A 20,944-nucleotide genomic window follows, 5' to 3' on the forward strand; every position below is an offset into this window, starting at 1 on the left:
ATACAAGTCCTGGGATGGCCAAAATGGGATCATTAATTGGCAATGGCTTCCTGGATCCCATATTAAGGATGGTATAGGGCCCCAGAATTTAGTGGGAGAAAAGCATCTGAACTGTCTGTCACAGGTGAGTGCATAAATGGGATAACACAAGTGCCTTCTATTTGTTTGCCCCACTTTGTCCAAAATATTTGTTTCAAAAATAAAGTATATTACACAAAACAGCAATAAAATAAATTTTAGGCAATGGATCTATTAGCTGACATTCAATTTTCCCAGAAAACTTTACCTGAAGAACATAGTCATGTTTAACTGTGTTCAAATATCATTAAATTGACAATGTCATTTCCCAACAAAGTGGTGTTTCATAACAATATAATAATATATTCTTTTAGGGGGTATATAGCTATGTACTAAGTTGAATCTGTATACCTGAGTGATACCATGTTTCCGAGTTCTGCCGGTAAACTCCGGATTTTATTAGAGGACAGGTCCAGATACACCAGATTGTGAAGCTTTGCAATGTCTGAAGGAATGCGGGACAGGGAATTGTCACTTAGATACAAAGCTGTCAAGTGAGTTAGTGACCACAAAGATGAGCTTAAGCTTCTTACTTTTCCTGTAAAAGAAGAAAAAAATGGGGTAAGAATTATATAGTGTTCTATACCAAACGTAAAATAGATAGCTAGTGGGAAGAAGCTGCATAGCACAGGGAGATCAGCTTGGTGCTTTGCATCCACCTAGAGGGGTGGGATAGGGAAGATGGGAGGGAGACGCAAGAGGGAGGAGATATGGGGATATATGTATATGTATAGCTGATTCACTTTGTTATACAGCAGAAACTAACACACCATTGTAAAGCAATTATACTCCAATAAAGATGTTAAAAAAAAAAAGAATTATATAGTGTTCTCTACAATTTGGTCCCTGGATTAAGTAACATTTTAGATATTTTATTGAGTAATAATTTTTTTTAAAATAAATTTATTTTTGGCTGTGTTGGGTCTTCGTTGCTGCACACGGGCTTTCTCTAGTTGTGGCGAGTGGGGGCTACTCTTCATTGTGCTGTGCGGGCTTCTCATTGTGGTGGCTTCTCTTGTTGCGGAGCACGGGCTCTAGGCGCGCAGGCTTCAGTAGTGGAGAGGGGGCTTCAGTAGTTGCGGCTTGCGGGCTCTAGAGCGCAGGCTCAGTAGTTGTGGCGCACAGGCTTAGTTGCTCCGCAGCATGTGGGATCTTCCTGGACCAGGGCTCAACCCGTATCCCCTGCATTTGCAGGTGGATTCTTAACCACTGCCGCCACCAGGGAAGTCCCATATTGAGTAATAATTTATCACACAAAAAATTGTGAGAAAGGGGTCAATAGTAGAAACCTTACCGATTCTAGAACAATTCACTGCTATGATTAAGTTATAAACTCTCCACTTGGCAGACTAAAAAAAAAAAAAACCCATTTAAGGCAATATATCAGTATTTAGATTCCATTGTTATTTTTAAGAATACAATAGTTAAGACTTTATCCTTTGAATTAGCCTCAGCTATGACAAGAAAAAGCATGAATAATTTATAGTAATGATAAGTCCAATATTTCAACATGATTTGGACTTATACAAAAAAAAAAATCAAATCTAGTATCTCAGAGGCTATTCATATCTATACTCCAGAAAACAAGAATTTTGCCTAAAAACAGAAGGTACATGAGATATTCTCAGCTTAGCAAACTTTTAAAACCAAGAGTACCAAAGTAATAATTTCATCAATAATCATGTAATTAGACAAATCTGTACTGTATAATTAAAATGAAAAATACCTGCACAGAAGCATTTCAGATATTAAGTCATAACTATACATAATCAAACAGTAACAGACATAGGATTCAAGAGTCAAAAGTAGTGACTAGAAACAGAATAATTTCTTTCAATGCAATATTAAATCTGTACTTTGGCAGTTCTTGATAAGATGACAATTGTTTCTAAATTCACCTAAGAATTTTCCCCATAATATCTTTAATAGTGCAGGTTATAGTCTGAGAGAGAATGAAACAAATGGATATAATGAAAATATAAGTCTTTGAAAACTGATTTTCTATTGGCTGAAAAAGCAGTCTAGAGACTTCTAATCAAAATGGAATAACAGGGACCAAATTTACTATCCCACCTGAACAATTATAAAACCAGACAATATACATGAATCAACAAATATCAGAGATCAGACACCAATCAGCACAGGAGAGTGATCCCTGAAGGATGGAAAACAAACAAGACAGGCCAACAGCAGCACAGGGAGGGGATTCCAGGGAAAGAACACTGATCTCCCGCAAGTTCAGGACACAGAGCAAATGTCCAGGGAAGCCAGGATGACTAGAATTTACAAAGGCAGAGTACCAGAGAGGAGAGAGATGAACAGAAAGGTCTGGAGATTTGAGGTTCCCCTCAAGTTGTCAACTGAGTACTGATCACCATATGCATGTGAGAAATTGCCTGACCCAAAGGGAAAAAACACCCAAAAGGAGTCAAGGTAACAACCCCTAGGTTCACACATCATCCAGGTTCACACATCACTCAGTAAAGTAAAATTCACAATATCTGGCACCCAATTAAAAATTACTAGGTGTGTAAAGCAACAGGAAAATATCCATAATGAAAAGTCAGTCAATTAAGACCAGTCCAGAAAAGATAATGATGATAAAATTAGTAGACAGACATTAAAAGTTACTTTAATTATATTCCATATGGTCAGAAGCTAGAAGGCTAAACATAGTAACTAGTGATACAAGATAGCACGCTCAAATTGAACTTCTAAAGTTGAACACCATGGTTAAGAGGAAATGGGGAATGACTGCTCATGTGTTGAGGGTTGCTTTTGAGGACAGTGAAAATGTTCTCAAATTGACTATGGTAATGGGTGCACAACTCTGTAAATATATAAAAACTACTGAATTTGCACCTTAAGTGGGTGAATTGTGTGAATTATACTGTTACCAATTACAGCTGTCACCAAAAGAGAGGCAGACAGACACACACACACAGAGGCAGAAAAATTTCCACATTAATGCACTGAAGGAAAAAAGTCCTATCGACCTAGCAACCCAGAAAAAAACTTTCAAGAGTGATGGCAAATTGCAAGATGAAAAGAGCTATGGAGATGGATGGTAGTGATGGATGCACAACATTATGAATGTATCTGATAAAAAAACCTTCCCACAAAGAATATTCTAGAACCAGAAGAGTTCATTGGCAAATACTACCAAACATTTAAGGAAGAATTAATATCAATTCTACACAAATTCATCCAGAAAACTGAAGAGGACACTTTCCAACTCATTCTATAAGGTCATCATCATCCTGACACCAAAACCAGACAAAACTAGTACAAGAAAAACTACAAAATGACATCCTCATGAACATAAATGTAATCTGACAAAACAGATCCAACAATATATTAAAAGGATAATGACCAAGTAAGATTTGTGCCAGAAAAATGCTAGGTTTGTTGAACATTCAAAAAATATAATTTAAAAAATGTTTTCTCAGAAAAGAAAATCATCTAAATAAATGCAGGAAGAGCGTTTGACAAAATCAGCATCCATTCCTGATTTTTAAAAATCTCTCATACCAGCTGATTTTTCAGCAGAAACTCTACAGGCCAGAGGGGAGTGGCACAATATATTTAAAGTAATGAAAGGGAAAAACCTGCAACCAAGAATATTCTACCCAGCAAGGCTCTCATTCAAATTTGGAGAAATCAAAAGCTTTACAGACAAGCAAAAGCTAAGCTTTACAACAAACCAGCTTTACAACAAATGTTAAGGGAGCTTCTCTAGGTGAAAAATAAAAGACCACAACTAGAAAGAAAGCTATGAAAATGAAAAAGCTCACCAGTAAAGGCAAGCATACAGTAAAAGTAGGAAATCATACACACACACAATCCTAGTAGGGAGGCTAAAAACAAAAAGTAGTAAAATCACTATGTCCACAATAAGCAGTTAAGAGATATGCAAAAAAATAAGATGTAAAATGTGATATCAAAAACAGTAATTGTAAGGGGAGGAGAGTGAAAATGCAGGGTTTTTAGAATGCATATACACTGCTATACAAACCTCATGGTAACCATAAACCAAGTATCTATAATAGATATACACACAAAAAAGAAAAAGGAATCCAAACATAACACTAAAGACAGTCATCAAATCACAAGAGAACAAAAGAAAAGGGAAAAAAGACCTAAAAAACCAAATCTAAAACAATTAACAAAATGGCAAAAAGAATATACATATCAATAATTACCTTAAACGTAAATAGACTAAATGCTCCAACCAAAAGACACAGAGTAGCTGAATGGATGCAAAAACAATACCCTATATATGCTACCTACAAAACACTCACTTCAGAACTAAAGACACACACAAAGTGAGTGAATGGAAAAAAGGAATTCTATCCAAATGGAAACCAAAAGAAAGCCAGAGTAGCAATACTTATACCAGACAAAACAGACTTTAAAATAAACATTGTTACAAAAGACCAAGAAGGACACTACATAATGACCAAAGGATCAATCCAGGAAGAAGATATAACAACTGTAAATATATACGCACCCAACATAGAAGCACCTAAATATATAAGGCAAATATTAACATACATAAAAGGAGAAATCAACAATAACACAATAATGGTAGGGGACTTAACACCCCACTTACATCAACGGACAAGTCATCAGAGAGAAAATCAATAAGGAAACAGAGACCTTAAATGACACATTAGACAAAATAGACTTAATTGATAAATATATAGAGCATTCCATTCAAAAGCAGCAGAATAAACATTCTTTTCAAGTGCACATGGAACATTCTCCAGGACAGATCACAGGCTAGGCCACAAAACAAGCCTTGGTAAATTTAAGAAAATTGAAATCATATCAAGCATCTTTTCTGACCACAATGCTACGAGACCAGAAATCAACTACAAGGAAAAAAAATGCAAAAAACACAAACAATATGCTATTAAACAGTCAATGCACCACTGAAGAAATCAAAGAGGAAATCAAGAAAACCTACAGACAAGTGAAAATGAAAATGAAAATGAAAACACAATGATCCAAAACCTATGGGACACAGCAAAAGCAGTTCTAAGAGGGAAATTTACAGTGATACAAGCTAACCTCAGGAAACAAGAAAAATCTCAAATAAACAACCTAACCTTACACCTAAAGCAACTAGAGAAAGAACAAACAAAACCCAAAGTTAGTAGAAGGAAAGAAATCATGAAGATCAAAGCAGAAATAAATGAAATGGAGACTAAAAAAATAATAAAGATCAATAAAACTAAAAGTTGGTTCTTTGAAAAGATAAACAAAATTGATAAACCTTTAGCCAGACTCATCAAGAAAAAAGGGGAGAAGGCACAAATCAATAAAATCAGAAATGAAAAAAGGAGAAGTTACAACCGATACCACAGTACCACAGAAATACAAAGGATCATAAGAGACTACTACAAACAACTATATACCAATAAAATGGACAATCTATAAGAAATGGACAAATTCTTAGAAAGGTATAATCTCCCAAGAATGAACCAGGAAGAAATAGAAAACATGAACAGACCAATTACCAGTATTGATTTTGAATCAAGAATTTTAAAACTCCCAACAAACAAAGTCCAGGACCAGATGGCTTCACTGGTGAATTCTACTAAATTTTTAGAGAAGAGTTAACATCTAACCTTCCAAAACTATTCCAAAAAATTATAGAGGAAGGAACATTTTTAATCTCGTTCTATGAGGCCAGCATCACCCTGATACCAAAATCAGACAAAGATATAACAAAAAAAAGAAAATTACAGGCCAATATCACTGATGAACACAGATGCAAAAATCCTCAACAGAATAATAGCAAATTGAATCCAACAACACATTAAAAGGATCATACACCATGATCAAGTGGGATTTATCCCAGGGATGCAAGGATTTTTCAATATCCACAAACCCATCAATGGGATACACCATATTAACAAATTGAAGAATAAAAACCATAGGATCATCTCTATAGATACAGAAAACACTTCTGGAAAAAACCAACATACATTTATGATAAAAAACTCCCCAGAGATTGTGGATATAGAGGGAACTTACCTCAACACAATAAAGGTCATATATGACAAACCCACAGCTAGCATCATACTCAATGGTGAAAAGCTGAAAGCATTCCCTCTAAGATCAGGAACAAGACAAGGATGCCCACTCTTGCCACTTTTATTCAACATAGTTTGGAAGTCTTAGCCACAGCAATCAGACGAGAAATAAAAGGAATCAAATTAGAAAGGAAGAAGTAAAACTGTCACTGCTTGCAGATGACATGATACTATACATAGAAAATCCTAAGGATGCCACCAGAAAACTACTAGAGCTCATCAATGAATTTGGTAAAGTTGCAGGATACAAAATTAATATACAGAAATCTGTTGCATTTCTATACACTAACAACAAACTACCAGAAAGAAATGAAAGAAACAAAGTCATTTTGCATCACATCAAAAAGAATAAAATACCTAGAAATAAACCTACCTAAAGACGCAAAAGACCTGTACTCCAAACAACTATTAGACCCTGATGAAAGAAAATGAAGACGACAAAAACAGATGGAAAGATATATCATGTTCTTGGATTGGAAATCAATAATGTTAAAATGACCATACTATCCAAAGCAATCTACAGATTCAATGCAATCCCTATCAAATTACCAATGGCATTTTTCACAGAACTAGAACAACAAATTTTAAATTTATATCAAAACAGAAAAGACCCCGAACAGCCAAAACAATCTTGAGAAAGAAAGAGTGGGAGGAATATACCCCCTGACTTCAGACTATACTACAAGCTACAGTACTCAAAACAGTATGGTACTGGCACAAAAACAGACACATAGATCAGTGGAACAGGACAGAAAGCCCAGAAATAAACCTACACACTTATGGTCAATTAATCTATGACAAAGGAGGTAAGACTATACAACAGAGAAAAGACGATCTCTTCAAAAAGTGGTGTTGTGGAAAACTGGACAGCTATATGTAAATGAGTGAAATTAGAACATTCTCTAACATCATGTACAAAAGTAAACTCAAAATGGATTTAAGACCTAAATGTAAGACCAGATACTAAAAAACTCCTAGAGGAAAACATAGGGAGAACAATCTTTGACATAAATCGCAGCAATATTTTTTTGGGATCTGTCTCCTAAAGTAAAGGAAATAAAAGCAAAAATAAACAAATGCAACCTAATTAAACTTAAAAGCTTTTGCACAGCAAAGGAAACCATCAACAAAACAAAAAGACAACCTACTCAATGGGAGTAAATATTTGCAAATGGTATGACCTATAAGGGATTAATATCCAACATATATAAAAAGCTCATACAACTCAATATCAAAAACAACCAACCCGATTAAAAAATGGGCAGAACTGATTAGTTTTCCAAAGAGGAAATGCAGATGGCCAACAGGCACAGGAAAAGATGCTCAACATCTCTTATCATTGGGAAATGCAAATCAAAACCACAATGAGATACCCCTCACACCTGTCAGAATGGCTATCACCAAAAAGAACACTAATAACAAATGTTGGTGAGAATGTAGAGGAAAGGGAACCCTCCTACACTGTTGGTGGGAATGTAAACTGGTGCAGCCACTGTGGAAAATAGTATGAGGTTTCTCAAAAAACTAAAAATAGAATTACCATATGACGCAGCAATTCCACTCTTTAAACACTAATTCCAAAAGATACATGCGTCTCAATGTTTATAGCAGCATTATTTGCAATTGCTAAGACATGGAAGCAACCTAAGTGTCCATCAACAGATGAATGGATAAAGATGTGGTATATAGATACAATGAAATACTACTCGGCCATAAAGAGGAATGAAATTTTGCCATTTGCAGCAACATGGATGGACTTGGAAGGCATTATGCTAAGTGAATAAGTCAGACAGAGAAAGACAAATGTTGTATGATATCATTTATATGTGGAATCTAAAAAAATAACTAGTGAATATAACAAAAAGGAGGTACACACTCATAGATATAGAGAACAGCCTAGTAGTTACCAGTGGTGGGAGGGCGGGGGCGATATACGGGTGGGAGGTACAAACTACTGGGTGAAAGACAGGCCACAAGGATGTATTGTACAACATGGAGAATATAGCAAATATTCTATAATAACTGTAAATGGAGTGTAACCTCTAAAGATTGTATAAGAAATTTGAAAAAAATTTTTAATAAAAATAAAATAAAATGAATCCTCTTGTACACTAAAAAAAAAATTTTAAACTCTCAGTAAGCTAAGAATAGAGAGCTTCCTCAATCTTGATAAAGGGCATCTACAAAAAGCTTAGTGGTTAAGGGATAAATCCTTTCCCTAAGGTCAGAAACAAAGCAAGAATATCTACTCTCACCACTACCATTCAACATTATACCAGAGGTCCTAGCCATTCCAAGAAGACAAGAAAAATTAAAAACTGAAAAGGGAGAAGTAAAGCTCTTTATTTGCAAATACCAAATAATCTATTTAAAAATCCTATGGAATCTATAAAAATGCTACCAATATGTGAGTTTAGCAAAGCCGAAGAACGAAAGATCAATATACAAAAATACCGTATTTCTGTATGCTAGCAATGAACAATCAGAAATTGAAATTTAAAAATCACAACATTTACAATTATTTACTGAATATCAAAATTATGAAACATTTAGGGGTAAATTTGACCAAAAAATGTGCAGAACCCGTGTGTACTCAGAACTACAAAACAATGCTGAGAGAAATGAAAGAAGTCCTAAGTAAGTGAAGAGAGATACAGTGTTCACAGATCAGAAGATTCCATATTGTTAAGACGTTAGATCTCCCCAAAGTGGTTTATAGAGTCAACACAATCCCAATGAAAATATCAACAAGTTTGAAACTGGCATGCTGATTTTAAAATTCATATGAAAATTCAAAGGACTTAGAAAAGCCAAAGCAACTCTGAAAAAGAACAAAGCTAAAAGACCAACACTACCTGATTTCAGGACTAATTATATAAAGAACGCTCAAAACTCAATAAAAAGAAAACAACCTAAAACAGGTAAATGATGTGAACAGACACTTCACCAAAGACGACATAGAGATGGCAAATAATCACATGAAAAGATGCTCAACATGAGTAGTCATTAGGGAAATGCAAATTAAAACCACAATGAGATACCACTGCACACCCAGAAGAATGGCTGAAATTAAAAAGACTTGCCTTGCCAAGTGTTGGTGAGGGTATGGATCAAAGACATGTAACAGGAATGTAAAATGAGACAACCTCTTTGCAAAACAGTCTGTCAGTATTTTTAAAAGTTAGACATACACCTATCATATGACCAGTTCCATTCTTAGGTATTTGCTCAAGAGAAACAAAGCTATGCCCACACAAAGACTTACACATAAAATGTTCACAGTAGCTTAATTTGTAATAGCCAAATACTAGAAATCATCCAAATACGTTCATCAACAAGTGAATGATAAACAAATGCTGGCATATCCAAATAATGGAATAATACTCGATAATAAAAAGAATGAACTACTGACCAACAAAAATGGATAAATCTCAAATTAAGTAGACAAAAATAAAAGAGTACATACCTTATGACTTCATTTACATAAAAATTCTACAAAATGTAAAGTAATCTATGGTTATAGAAATCAGAACAGTGGTTGCCTGCATATGGGAGAGGGGATGAAGAAATGAGGGTGGCAGGGAAGGATGGATTACAAATTTAGGGGAATGATGGGTATGTTCATTCTTGAATGTGGTGATGGCTTCAAAGATGTACACGCAGATCAAAATACATCACATTACTCAATTATTACATGTCAACTATACCTCAATAAAGTTGTGTAATAAAATCTATCTTGATCTAAGAAGGTGTTTTTCCTTACTGTATAATAATTAAGAGTAGAATATGTGACACAGACTATTTGTAAACTCAATTTGATTTACTTAATTTTCAGGTCATAAAACTGAAACACACAGCTAATATTCAATATGAATAAAGCACTTAAAATATAATAAACTATTTACTGAGAGCCTACCACATGTTTCAGCCCCCTACACTCAAGGTACTACTTAAGAAGAAAAGGTAAAAGGACTTGAGAAATGTATTTTTATACTTCAACTTAATTGGAAGGATATAAAATTCTCAAACAATAAGGTAGCCAAAAAGAAAACCAGAAAGTCTGTGAAGAAGGGAAGGGAAAAAAAAAGTCAAGTATAAGGAATCATGTATAAATACATCAATCATACAGGGGTTGGAGAGAGAAGGGAAGGGAAGACTCAGATCTCTACCATACGCCAAAAAGAAAAATTCTGGAATAAGTTTATAAACACCAAAACCCAGAAAAGAAATGGAAGAGAATATATCTAAGCATAACTCATATCCTAGAATCCAACAATGAAAGCACTGTCAGGTTTGAATTCATTAAAATTTAAAACCTCTACAGTTGACCTTTGAACAATGTTGAGGCTCCACACATAACCTGCAGTAAGTCCTCTGTATCTGCAGTTCTGCATCCTCGGATTCAACCAACCTTGGATCGTGTAGTACTACAGTGTGCATTTACTGAAAAAAACCTGCATATAAGAGAGCCTATGCAGTTCAAACCGGTAATTTCAAGGGTCAGCTGTATATGGTGGAGATGCCAACATGTTCGGCAGCCAAAGAGATAACATCCATAAATTCAGCCAACTTTCAGTGACTAGTATACTGGTGTGGGGACAGAATGGTAAATAAGACAAAGTTCCTACCCTCAGGATTTTTTATGTGAGCTCCATAATAAAAAATAAAACAAAAAGTATGGGCTTCCCTGGTGGCACAGTGGTTAAGAATCCACCTGCCAATGCAGGGGACATGGGTTTGACCCCTGGTCTGGGAAGATCCCACATGCCGTGGAGCAACTAAGCCTGTGCGCCACAACTACTGAGCTTGTGCTCTAGAGCCTGAGAGCCACAACTACTGAGCCTACGCGCCTAGAGCCCGTGCTCTGCAACAAGAGAAGCCACCGCAAATGAGAAGCCTGTGCACCGCAACGAAGAGTAGCCCCTGCTCGCCGCAGCTAGAGAAAGCCGCGCGAAGCAACAGAGACCCAACGCAGCCAAAAATAAATAAATGAAAGAAATTTTTAAACAATAAAAAATAAAACATAAAACAAAAAATAAAGCAATCAGCAATAGGAAAATGAACAACAGATAAGAACAAGTAAATCAATCAATAAAAAACAAAGGATCAGTAATTTTAAAAAGTTCATTTCAGTAATGAAAGAGATGCAAATTTAAATAAAACACTTCTACCTACGCACGTAGCAAAATAAGAAGATTAATACCCGGTAATGACAAGGCTAAGGGGGAAACAGATGCACTCATGCATTATGGGAAAAATACAACCATATTTTAAACCATATTTTAATCCTGTAGTAATAGCTACTAAAATTTTAAATCTGAATATTCTTTGCCCCACCACAATTCCACAATTAGAGGTTTACCTTATGAAAATGCTATTCAAGTATGCCAAGATATATACTGTTAGTAGTAGGGAAAAATTTGAAATAACATAAATGATCATTAATAGGGCATACTTAAATTTTGGATCACATATACAATGCAATTCTGCAGCCATTAAAGAGGATGCAGTAGAGCTATATACATTGATACGGAAAGATGTTTTTTTAAAAAAAAAGAAAGTAGGAAAAAAGCAAATTTCAAAGCATTATATTATAGTACTCCATTTTTGAAAAAATTTTGGTTTAAAAGATCAAAGGTTATAGAAGCAAAAGAATGTAACATACTGTAGAGAAAGATAAATCTCTACTGGTAGAACTAGGTAATCCAAGAAATTAAGGTTCCTAATTTTCTGGTAGAGGTCAATGAACAAGGAAGACAACTTTTGAGGTTCTGATGACATCTATTTACTTCTCCATAAACTGAACATATTCCTGAGCACTCAAAAATTTGCATTCAATTATAATCAGTTTAGTGACTTGAGAAAAGCTGGGATTATCCTGGTCTAGGTTAAGAGCACTGTTTTGATAAGTAATTTCATTCTAAAGTGCCCAGAATCCTTTATTGCTAAATATCAGGAGACAGAAAGAATCTAATTAGTGCTCCCTGAAATGAGAGGGGTGATTAGCAAACACTAAAGAGATTAGGTGTAATCAGGGTTACCTACAGAGAGATCACTACCTCCGCATTTGCAGATACCAAAAAAACCCGAAATCTTGACTAAATCTCTAAAACTCTGACATTGTAGAAGAAATAAGAATTACAGCTGATCTTCATTACTCCTGGATTCTGTATTTGCAATTTGCCCACTCCCTCAAATTTATATGTAATTCCCAAATCAATTCTTAGAACGATTTCACAGTCATTCACAAATATGCACAGAGTAGTAAAAATTGGAGTTGCTCAAGTTTCCAGCTGAGGTCCAACAAGGCAACACTCCTTCTTCTTGTTGCAGCTCTCACAATGTAAACAAGTATCTTTTTCACTATTTAGTGCCACAGTTTTTGCATTTTTATGCTTTCTGAGTGATTCTGATGAATAAAATGGCCCTCAAGTGTAGTGCTGAATGCAAGGCTGTGTGATGTGCCTTTAGATAAAGCTTCCTTCAGGCACAAGTTACAGGGCTGCTGGCCATGAGCTTAATTTTAATGAGTGACAATATACATTAAACAAGGTGTCTTTAAATAGAAACACACAAAACAGCTTAAGTACTGATCAGCTGACAAAAATGTTACCACCAGAGGTTCATAGGAACCTAACTCTTTATTTCCTCTGGGAGTAATGGTTCAGTATTTGCTAACTCAGGTAGTTATATAGAACATAACTACAGCGAATAATGAGAATCAACTATAATTGGAAAAGGTGGTAATTTGAATTTTTCTGCAGTCACAACTCCTGATGAAGTTCAAGACTAGGATTTCAGGCTCCTAGCAAGGGAAACTGCAACCTCACAAAAGGAAGACTCTGTTGTAAGATTTGGAAAGAAACTAGATTAAATTACACAAAGGGTGCTAAGGAAAACATTTGGCAGATTAAATACAGCAATAATGCTTAGTTTAAAAATAGCAGCGCTGACAAGGGAGGAAATGAACTTAATGCACCAAGTGTTAAGTTCGTATGAGCTAACAAATGGAAGTTTCGATCCATAAAGGAAAACACAATTGCAAAGGTACATACACATCGTTGAACTGTGGTGGGAAGGAATTCATGTCCTCATAGCAACAGAGAGATGCAGCTTGTACAAATTAAACAGATCTAATTTAAGTAAAAGATTATACCTGAAGGTAATAAGCCTAGAACCTGAGAATGGAAAGACTAAGGCCAAATATTAGGAAGAAGACAAAAAGTGAGAGAAAGGGGAGAATGTTAGTTCAAAATAAAATGACCACCACAGTGTGATGTAGAAAAGAATGATGCATTCAAAGTCAGGGGACTTACATTTTACAGTTCTGTGCTCTACCACTAAGTAGCTCTACCACTTAATAACTGCCCTTAAGAAAAGAAGATGTTTTTTGCAAAGCTGAGTCACTAACATCTAAACTAGTTAATCTCCTTACACTTTTCTTAAAAACATAACATTTTTTAGATGAACATGCTTATTAAATAATACAGCACCATTAAAAAAAAAATTCTATCACGCAGCATAACTACCATATCACATTCATATTAATATAAAAAATAAATAGGAATCAAAATGGACTGAACTATACATGCTTCTTCAATTTGATTTAATAAAAGAAAAAATGAAAAACTAATGGAACTATAGACCTTCAAACTTTTTTTTCTTTTTCTTTTGCTACAAAAGATTTTCTAAAATCCCTCTAAGGTTAAGAGAAGTTCTAAAAAACATTAAAGGTTAGAGTCTTTATAGTTTTAACTGCATGTTTCACTTTTAAACTTGACTCCCTATAATAAAACAGAAAGAGATCATCGCTTTACATTTCTTCCCACCGAGTCATTACATTACTTCTGTCAAAATTACAAATGCATATACCATTTGACCTACAAATATATCAGCAGAAATACAAAATAACCTACAAGGTTATTCACTACAACACTGTTTGTCACAGACTGACCATCAGTACTGTATCACTGAAATAAATTACAGTACACATGTGATAGAATATTATGGAGCTTAAAACATACAGGAAAGCTATCTATATACTTATTTAGAAATCGCTCCAAAACATGTTACATTAAAAAAAAGAGCACAGTGCAGAAATATGTATATACTACCTTTTGAATTAAAAATAAGGTATGGAATAAGAATCTATTTCGTATATGCACAGAAGGACTCCAAAGGGATGCAAAAGAAATTAATAAAGCTGTATGTGAATGGCCACATGCCTGTGCATGCTAGGAGGTATAACAGGGGGATGAGAGACTTCCACTGTATACTTTTTTATATTCTCACATGTCCCCTCTTCCTGAGATGTGGTTAACTCTGCTTTCCCCTGACTAATATCATTAACTCAGGAGTCAGCTATTCTAAGGATGCTTTCCATGATTCTCCCTGGTTCAGACAATCTTAAAGATGATAAATGGTTCAAGCTTTCTCCCCTGTATTTATCATGGTTTTATAATTACCTTATTGTGGGAATTTCCTCCTATAGCCTGCTGGATTCGTGAACTCTTATGTCCCATCAGAAGTTTCAGAATAAATGAATGAATGAGTGACATGTAAGTGACTCCAACGAGTTCATGATGGCCTCAGAGCCACCATTCAGTACCTGTTGCCTCTACTTGGGTTTCCCTCCTCCCCTGTTTACCCATCCCCACTATGAACTTCCATATAGCAGACACCAGGGTTGTCCAGGGGGTGAGCAGATGCACAAGCTGATAACATAATGAAAGCTACCTGACTCTGGAGCTACACTTCTCACATTACCAAAACAGAGCCAAATATAATATTTAAAAATTTTTTTAAATCAGAAGTATTTGATCCAGAATTTGAGAGACATGGTCTATCACTCTCCAATGGAAAAACAGTAAGTGTGAATACAGGTTACTTTCATGATAAACTCAAGCTTTCAAAATGTTGGAAAATGTCACAAAGTAGAAAAGACTAATATGCAGCCTACAGCCAGGGCACCTGATTCAAAGATCATTTAATGACTACCAAGGAGTCCAGACCCAAGCCCCTATTTCCTGGAAGGTTCCTGGATGTGGCTCTGGTTAGTACATTCTCCTTGCCCTACACTGCTACTTCAAGAGGCTGGAACAAGTAGTTGTTCTGGGATACAGATGTATCTCAAAAACAGGTAACCAGTGTTGCCCCCATACAATGAAAAAACAATAAGATCACCACCAAATGAGGAACCTGAGAGTTGTTTGGTATCTGCAGATTCTTTAAGCAGAATTTTCAAATCTGTGCACATCTAGATTTCAGTTTCCTATAACAAGAGAGTAATTTGTTATTGACCAATCATCCCACTGGGGGGAAAGAAAAACTAGGTAAAAATAGAGGAAAACCCCCCCAAAAATGAGCTCAAAAGCAATGGAGGACTACAGAGGCAGCAAAGACATGAGAGACAAAGAACCTGGAGGAAAGGGAAGCAAATAGAAGTAATGAGCGAGACACATCCCACCACATTACTTCTGGAAGAATATGTTAAATCACAAGCAGTAACGAGCGAGACACATCCCACCACGTTACTTCCAGAAGAATATGTTGAATCACAAGCAGCAGAAGCACGTAGATGAGGTGAAAGCTGGGGCTGAAAGGCTGAGGTGTTGAGCACAACTTTAAGTCCTCTTACACATTTGGGAAGACAAAATGGGAACTGAAGAACCACCAAAGAATTAGACTCTGTTAACCATCAAGATTCCAGTTGGCATCTATAAATGAAATAGGGGTGACCCTGAAGTAAGTCAACTCTTACAACCACTGAACACCAGGCTTAAATGAGATGAAAGAATCCCTGATTAGATTAAGGTCACCCACCCATTCTTATCACAACTGCCTGACAAACACAGAAGCAAATTCACTCCTAAGAAAGAGAATACCATCCAGACCATCAAATTATTCTACCAATTCATATATAATTGCTAGTATTTAATAAAAATTACCAGACCAAGGGAGTGAAAAACAGAAGAAAAAGAGAAACAACAAAACAGAACCCCCAGGAGATTCAGATACTGGAGTTACCAAACACAATTTTTTAAAAAAAAAAAATTGATAAACTTACATTTTCAGCAAGATAGAGTAATATGGACTGGATTTACCCTCCCCCCTAAAACAACGAAAAAACCGGACAAATAAATGAAAAACTGAGTTTCGGACACTGGACACCAGGCAGCACAGGACAGTGATCGTTGATAGATGGGGAACAAACAAGGTGAGCCCTTAAGACTGTTCCAGTTTACTGCTACAGTTTCCAGAAAGTAATGCAGGGAGACAGAAGCCAGGTGGAGTCTGCTGACATTATGTAAGTTGAGGAGATAAAGCTGCGAGTCCAAAGATGCCAAGGTGGCTACAGTTCACAGGGCAGAGGGCCAGAAAGGAGAGACTAAACAGACAGAAAGCTCTGGAGATCAGAAGAGAATACTCCCACCCACCCACCCACCCAGCCACATTATCACAACTGGGAGGAATTTAGTGCAATTCAGTAACGAGTGCAAAGTGTCCACAGTAAGTCTGAAAGTAGTCTGGGCCCCAGAGATTCTCCAAACTGACCAGCCAAGGCCCCACACTGGAAAAAAAAAGCTCCAAAAATGGAAATAAAATTAAATAGGACAGGTATAAAAAGAGATGAAGGGAAAAAAAGGTCCAGATAAAAATGAGAGACGGGAACAGAACCAGAAAGTTTCAGAAAACAATTTCCCACATTGCGAACACTCTGCAAACAAACAAACAAAACACAGAAGAGGGAGCTCGGAAGTTAGAAAAAGTATCCTGAATCACAACTAGAAGTTCAGAAAAACTAAATTTAAATAAAAATGAACAACAGAAAAGTTTTAAGGTCAAATCCCATAAAAGTAGTTACATATTTTTAAAAGATAGTATAAGAAAAAAGAGTGTAAGGACTAGAATAACTCCCTATAGACAACAAAAACATAACACAAACACACCCCAAAAACTATCACCTACAATTTCAAAATGAGCTGAAAGGTATTAAGAAATGATAAAGCAATAAAAGAACATAAATTAGATTTAGAAAAACTCAGTAAAGGAAAACTAAACTACAAAGAACTTAATAATGAATAACCACACAAGAGAACACTTTTAGAAAAGAGAAAAATTGTTTTAAATCACAAAGGAAAAAATAAGAAAGGATTAAAAAACCAATCACTTTCTTATATACCAGAGATAAACAAATGGAATTTGACATTAAAAACACAATACCATTAGCACCTCCCAAAATGAAATATTTAGTTATAAATCTAACAAAATATGCACATGCTCTATATGAGGAAAACTGTAGAACTCTGATGAAAGCTATCAAAGAACTAAATAAATGTAAAGATATTCCATGTTTCTGAATAGGAAGACTCAACTTTGTCAAAATGTCAGCTCTTCTCAACTTATCTATAGATTCAATGCCATCTCAACTAAATGCCCAGCAAGTTATTTTGTGGATACTGACAAACTAATTCTAAAGTTTATATAGAAAGGAAAAAGATACAGAATAGCCAACACAAAATTGAAGGAGAGAACAAAATTTGGATGCTATCTGACTTCAAGACTTACCATAAAGTTACAGTAATCAAGACTGTGGTATTGGCAAAAGAACACATAAATAGATCCATGAAACAGAGCCCAGAAATAGACCCACATAAATACAATCAACTGATCTTTGACAAAGGAGCAAAGGCAATACCATGGAGAAAACTCATTTCAACAATTGGTGCTGGAACAACCAGACATCCACAAGCCAAAAAAAAAATAATCTAACCTTACACTCTTCATAAAAATTAACTCAAAATAGATCATACAACTAAACATAAAACACAAAACCATAAAACTCCTAGAAGACAACACAGGAGAAAATCTACATGATTTGAGTTTGCAATGACTTTACAAACACCACCAAAAGCACAATCTGTGAAAGAAATAATTAATAAACTGGACTTTATTAAAATTAATAACTTCTGCTCTATGAAAGACACTGTTAAGAGAATGAGAAGACAAGCCACAGGCTGGGAGAAAACACTTGCAAAGACATAGCTGATAAGGAACTGTTATCTAATTTATACAAAGAACTCTTAAAACAAGAAAACAAACAACCCAATTAAAAAATGGGCAAAAGACCTGAACAGACACTTCACCAAAGAAGATATGTACACAGTAAATAAGCATATGAAAAGATGCTCTTAATCATATGTCATCAGGGAAATAAAAATTAAAATAACATGAGATACCACTACACATACCCATTAGAATGGGCAAAATCCAGAACAATAACAATGTCAAACGCTGGAGAGGATGTAGAGCAATAGGAACTCTCATTCATTGCTAGTGGAAATGCAAAACGATACAGCCATTTTGGAAGACAGTTTGGCAGGGTTTTTTTTACAAAATTAAACATATTCTCACCATATGAGCCAGCAATCGTGCTCCTTGGCATTTACCCAGGAGTTGAAAACTTACATCCACACAAAAACCTGCATGTGGACATTTATAGCAGCTTTATTCGTAATTGCTGAAACTTGGAAGTAACCAAGATATCCTTCAGTAGGTGAATGGATAAACTGCGATACATCTAGACAATGGAATATTACTTAGCACTAAAAAGAAATGAACTATCAAGCCATGAAAAGACATGGAGGAACTTAAACGCACATTACTAAGTCAAAGAACCCAATCTAAAAAGTCTACATACTGTTTGATTCCAAGGATGTGGCATTCTGGAAAAGGCAAAACTATGGAGACAGTAAAAAGATCAGTGGTTGCCAGGGGTTCAGGGGGAGCAAAGTAGGAAAGAACAGGCAGAGCACAGAGGATTTTTAGGGCAGTGAAACTACTCTATGATATGACAATGGTGGATACGTGTCATTATACATTTGTCTAAACCCCAAAATTTACAACACCAAGAGCGAACCCTAATGTAAACTATGAACTTTGGGTGATAATGACGTGTCAATGTAGGTTCATGGATTGTAACAGATGCACCACTCTGGTGGGGGATGTTGACAGTGGAGGGGTCATGAACTGTACTTTATGTCAAAGGTGCCTGTGAACCGAAAATTGCTCTAAAAAATAGTCTAGTAAAAAAAAAATTAAAAATCAGCAGTTGCTAGGGGGTGAAAGTGGGGGGAGGGTCTGCCTACAATGGAGCAAGGGGAAGTTTTCTGGGGGGATGAAACCATTCTATATTGTAATTGTGATGGTGGTTACACGACTGTCTGTCTGTACTTGTAAAAGAATGGTACAACAGTAAGGGATTGAACTTACTGTACTTTATTTTTAAAAGTGATTCTGAGACAAATATGGAAATACTCAAATTCAGAGAATAAATCTCTCTGAAAGAAAAATTAAAGCAAGGGATCAGAACAAATACTAAAATTATAATCCAAGGAAACTTTCCTGAAATTAAAAGAGAAAAAATTCAAACTACACATTGAAAGAGCATATTATACCTGAGAATATCAAGGCAGAACAACCTATACCAAAATATATTCAAGTAAAATTACTGATTTTAAGGGGAAAAAGTCCTTTGGGCAAATAACTAATAATGAAAAAAAATTAGACTGTCATCAAGCCTACAGCAAAACTGGAGTGACATATTTAAGACACTTAAGGAAAGAATTCACATTTCCTTATTCCCAAGGAATTTCATTAAACCAAACTGACTCTCAAATATAAACTCTCAAATGAGTTTCTTGCAAGTTGTTATCAACTTGCAAGAAACTCAGAATATTGTTCCCATGAGCCCTTTCTAAGGAAACATCTAGAGAACAAGCTTCCAGAAAACCAAAATGATTAGGAAACAAATGAACTGGTAGGAGGTACTGAATATATAGTTACTTGCAAAACTAATTCTAAATAGGAGGGTTTATGCAAGTTAAATGGGAAAGCTGATAGTATGTAATGGCTACATACTATGACAATGTAGATTGAGTACACCTATTTAATTGGGGGGGGATAAAACTCATATTACTGGCGGTATTTTTAGTTCTGTTATTGTAAGATTATTATGTGTGTAATATGGGATAAAGCAATTAAGTAATTATGGGATACTCAAACTCCAGCATCCCATGACCCTGAGAACTAGGACTCTCAGTATGAAAGAAGATATAGATGTAATTATAAAAAAGGTTAGTTAAAACTCCTGTTATTCTGAATTTGAGTCAAAAATAGTATATTTTCTTAAGATATTTTAATTTTAAATATACAAATATATTTTACAGCTTTAAAGATATTTTATCATAAAAGTACATATATATATTTTTATCACATCTTTCATCATAAATGTATATAACCACATACATATATGTCAAATTTCCTAGCACAGTCCAGTGAAAAGACCTACAAACAACAACCAACCCAGTAGCAACAAGCACTCCTAGCAATAGATATTATGGTCTTGAAATAGCATTTCCAAGTAAAACAACCAATTCTTCCTTGGGAAAAAATGACATACTTCATGTTTGAGGCAGGAAATACAAGATGAGGCAAGAAAATCTTGCCATTTAATCTTTCCAGATAGCAAGGAAACTACCAAAGACAACTAAGGTTATGTCAAAGAACCCAGAAGTCATTTAAAGAATCTCTCCCATTTGCCAACAACAGGACAATTTTAAGCAACAAAGTAAGAGTAATCATGACAACTCATGGCATATGTCTGAAACCAAAATATACTAGTTAATAATGATACTTTAAAAATCTAACTGGTCACCCTCAAAGGACAATAGTTTATCCTGAAAACTAGTAAATAAAAGGAAAGA

The 20,944-nt window shown here is 35.3% G+C and overlaps 1 protein-coding gene across 6 annotated transcripts in view; it reads right to left on the reverse strand.

Moving 5' to 3' along the window:
• CNOT6 (CCR4-NOT transcription complex subunit 6) overlaps window positions 1-20,944 on the reverse strand; it is a 64,151-nt gene that overhangs the window by 27,562 nt on the left and 15,645 nt on the right. For 5 of the 6 annotated variants that reach the window (XM_061188539.1, XM_061188538.1, XM_061188537.1 and 2 more), the window contains one exon: window positions 430-616. The exons of the other annotated variant lie outside the window; for it this stretch is intronic. In XM_061188539.1, the coding sequence (XP_061044522.1) occupies window positions 430-616 (187 nt within the window). The remainder of the gene's footprint in view (window positions 1-429; window positions 617-20,944) is intronic. 6 annotated transcript variants of the gene reach the window in all.

This window comes from Eubalaena glacialis, chromosome 4 (genome assembly GCF_028564815.1).
Source record: "Eubalaena glacialis isolate mEubGla1 chromosome 4, mEubGla1.1.hap2.+ XY, whole genome shotgun sequence".
Classification (NCBI taxonomy): domain Eukaryota; kingdom Metazoa; phylum Chordata; class Mammalia; order Artiodactyla; family Balaenidae; genus Eubalaena; species Eubalaena glacialis.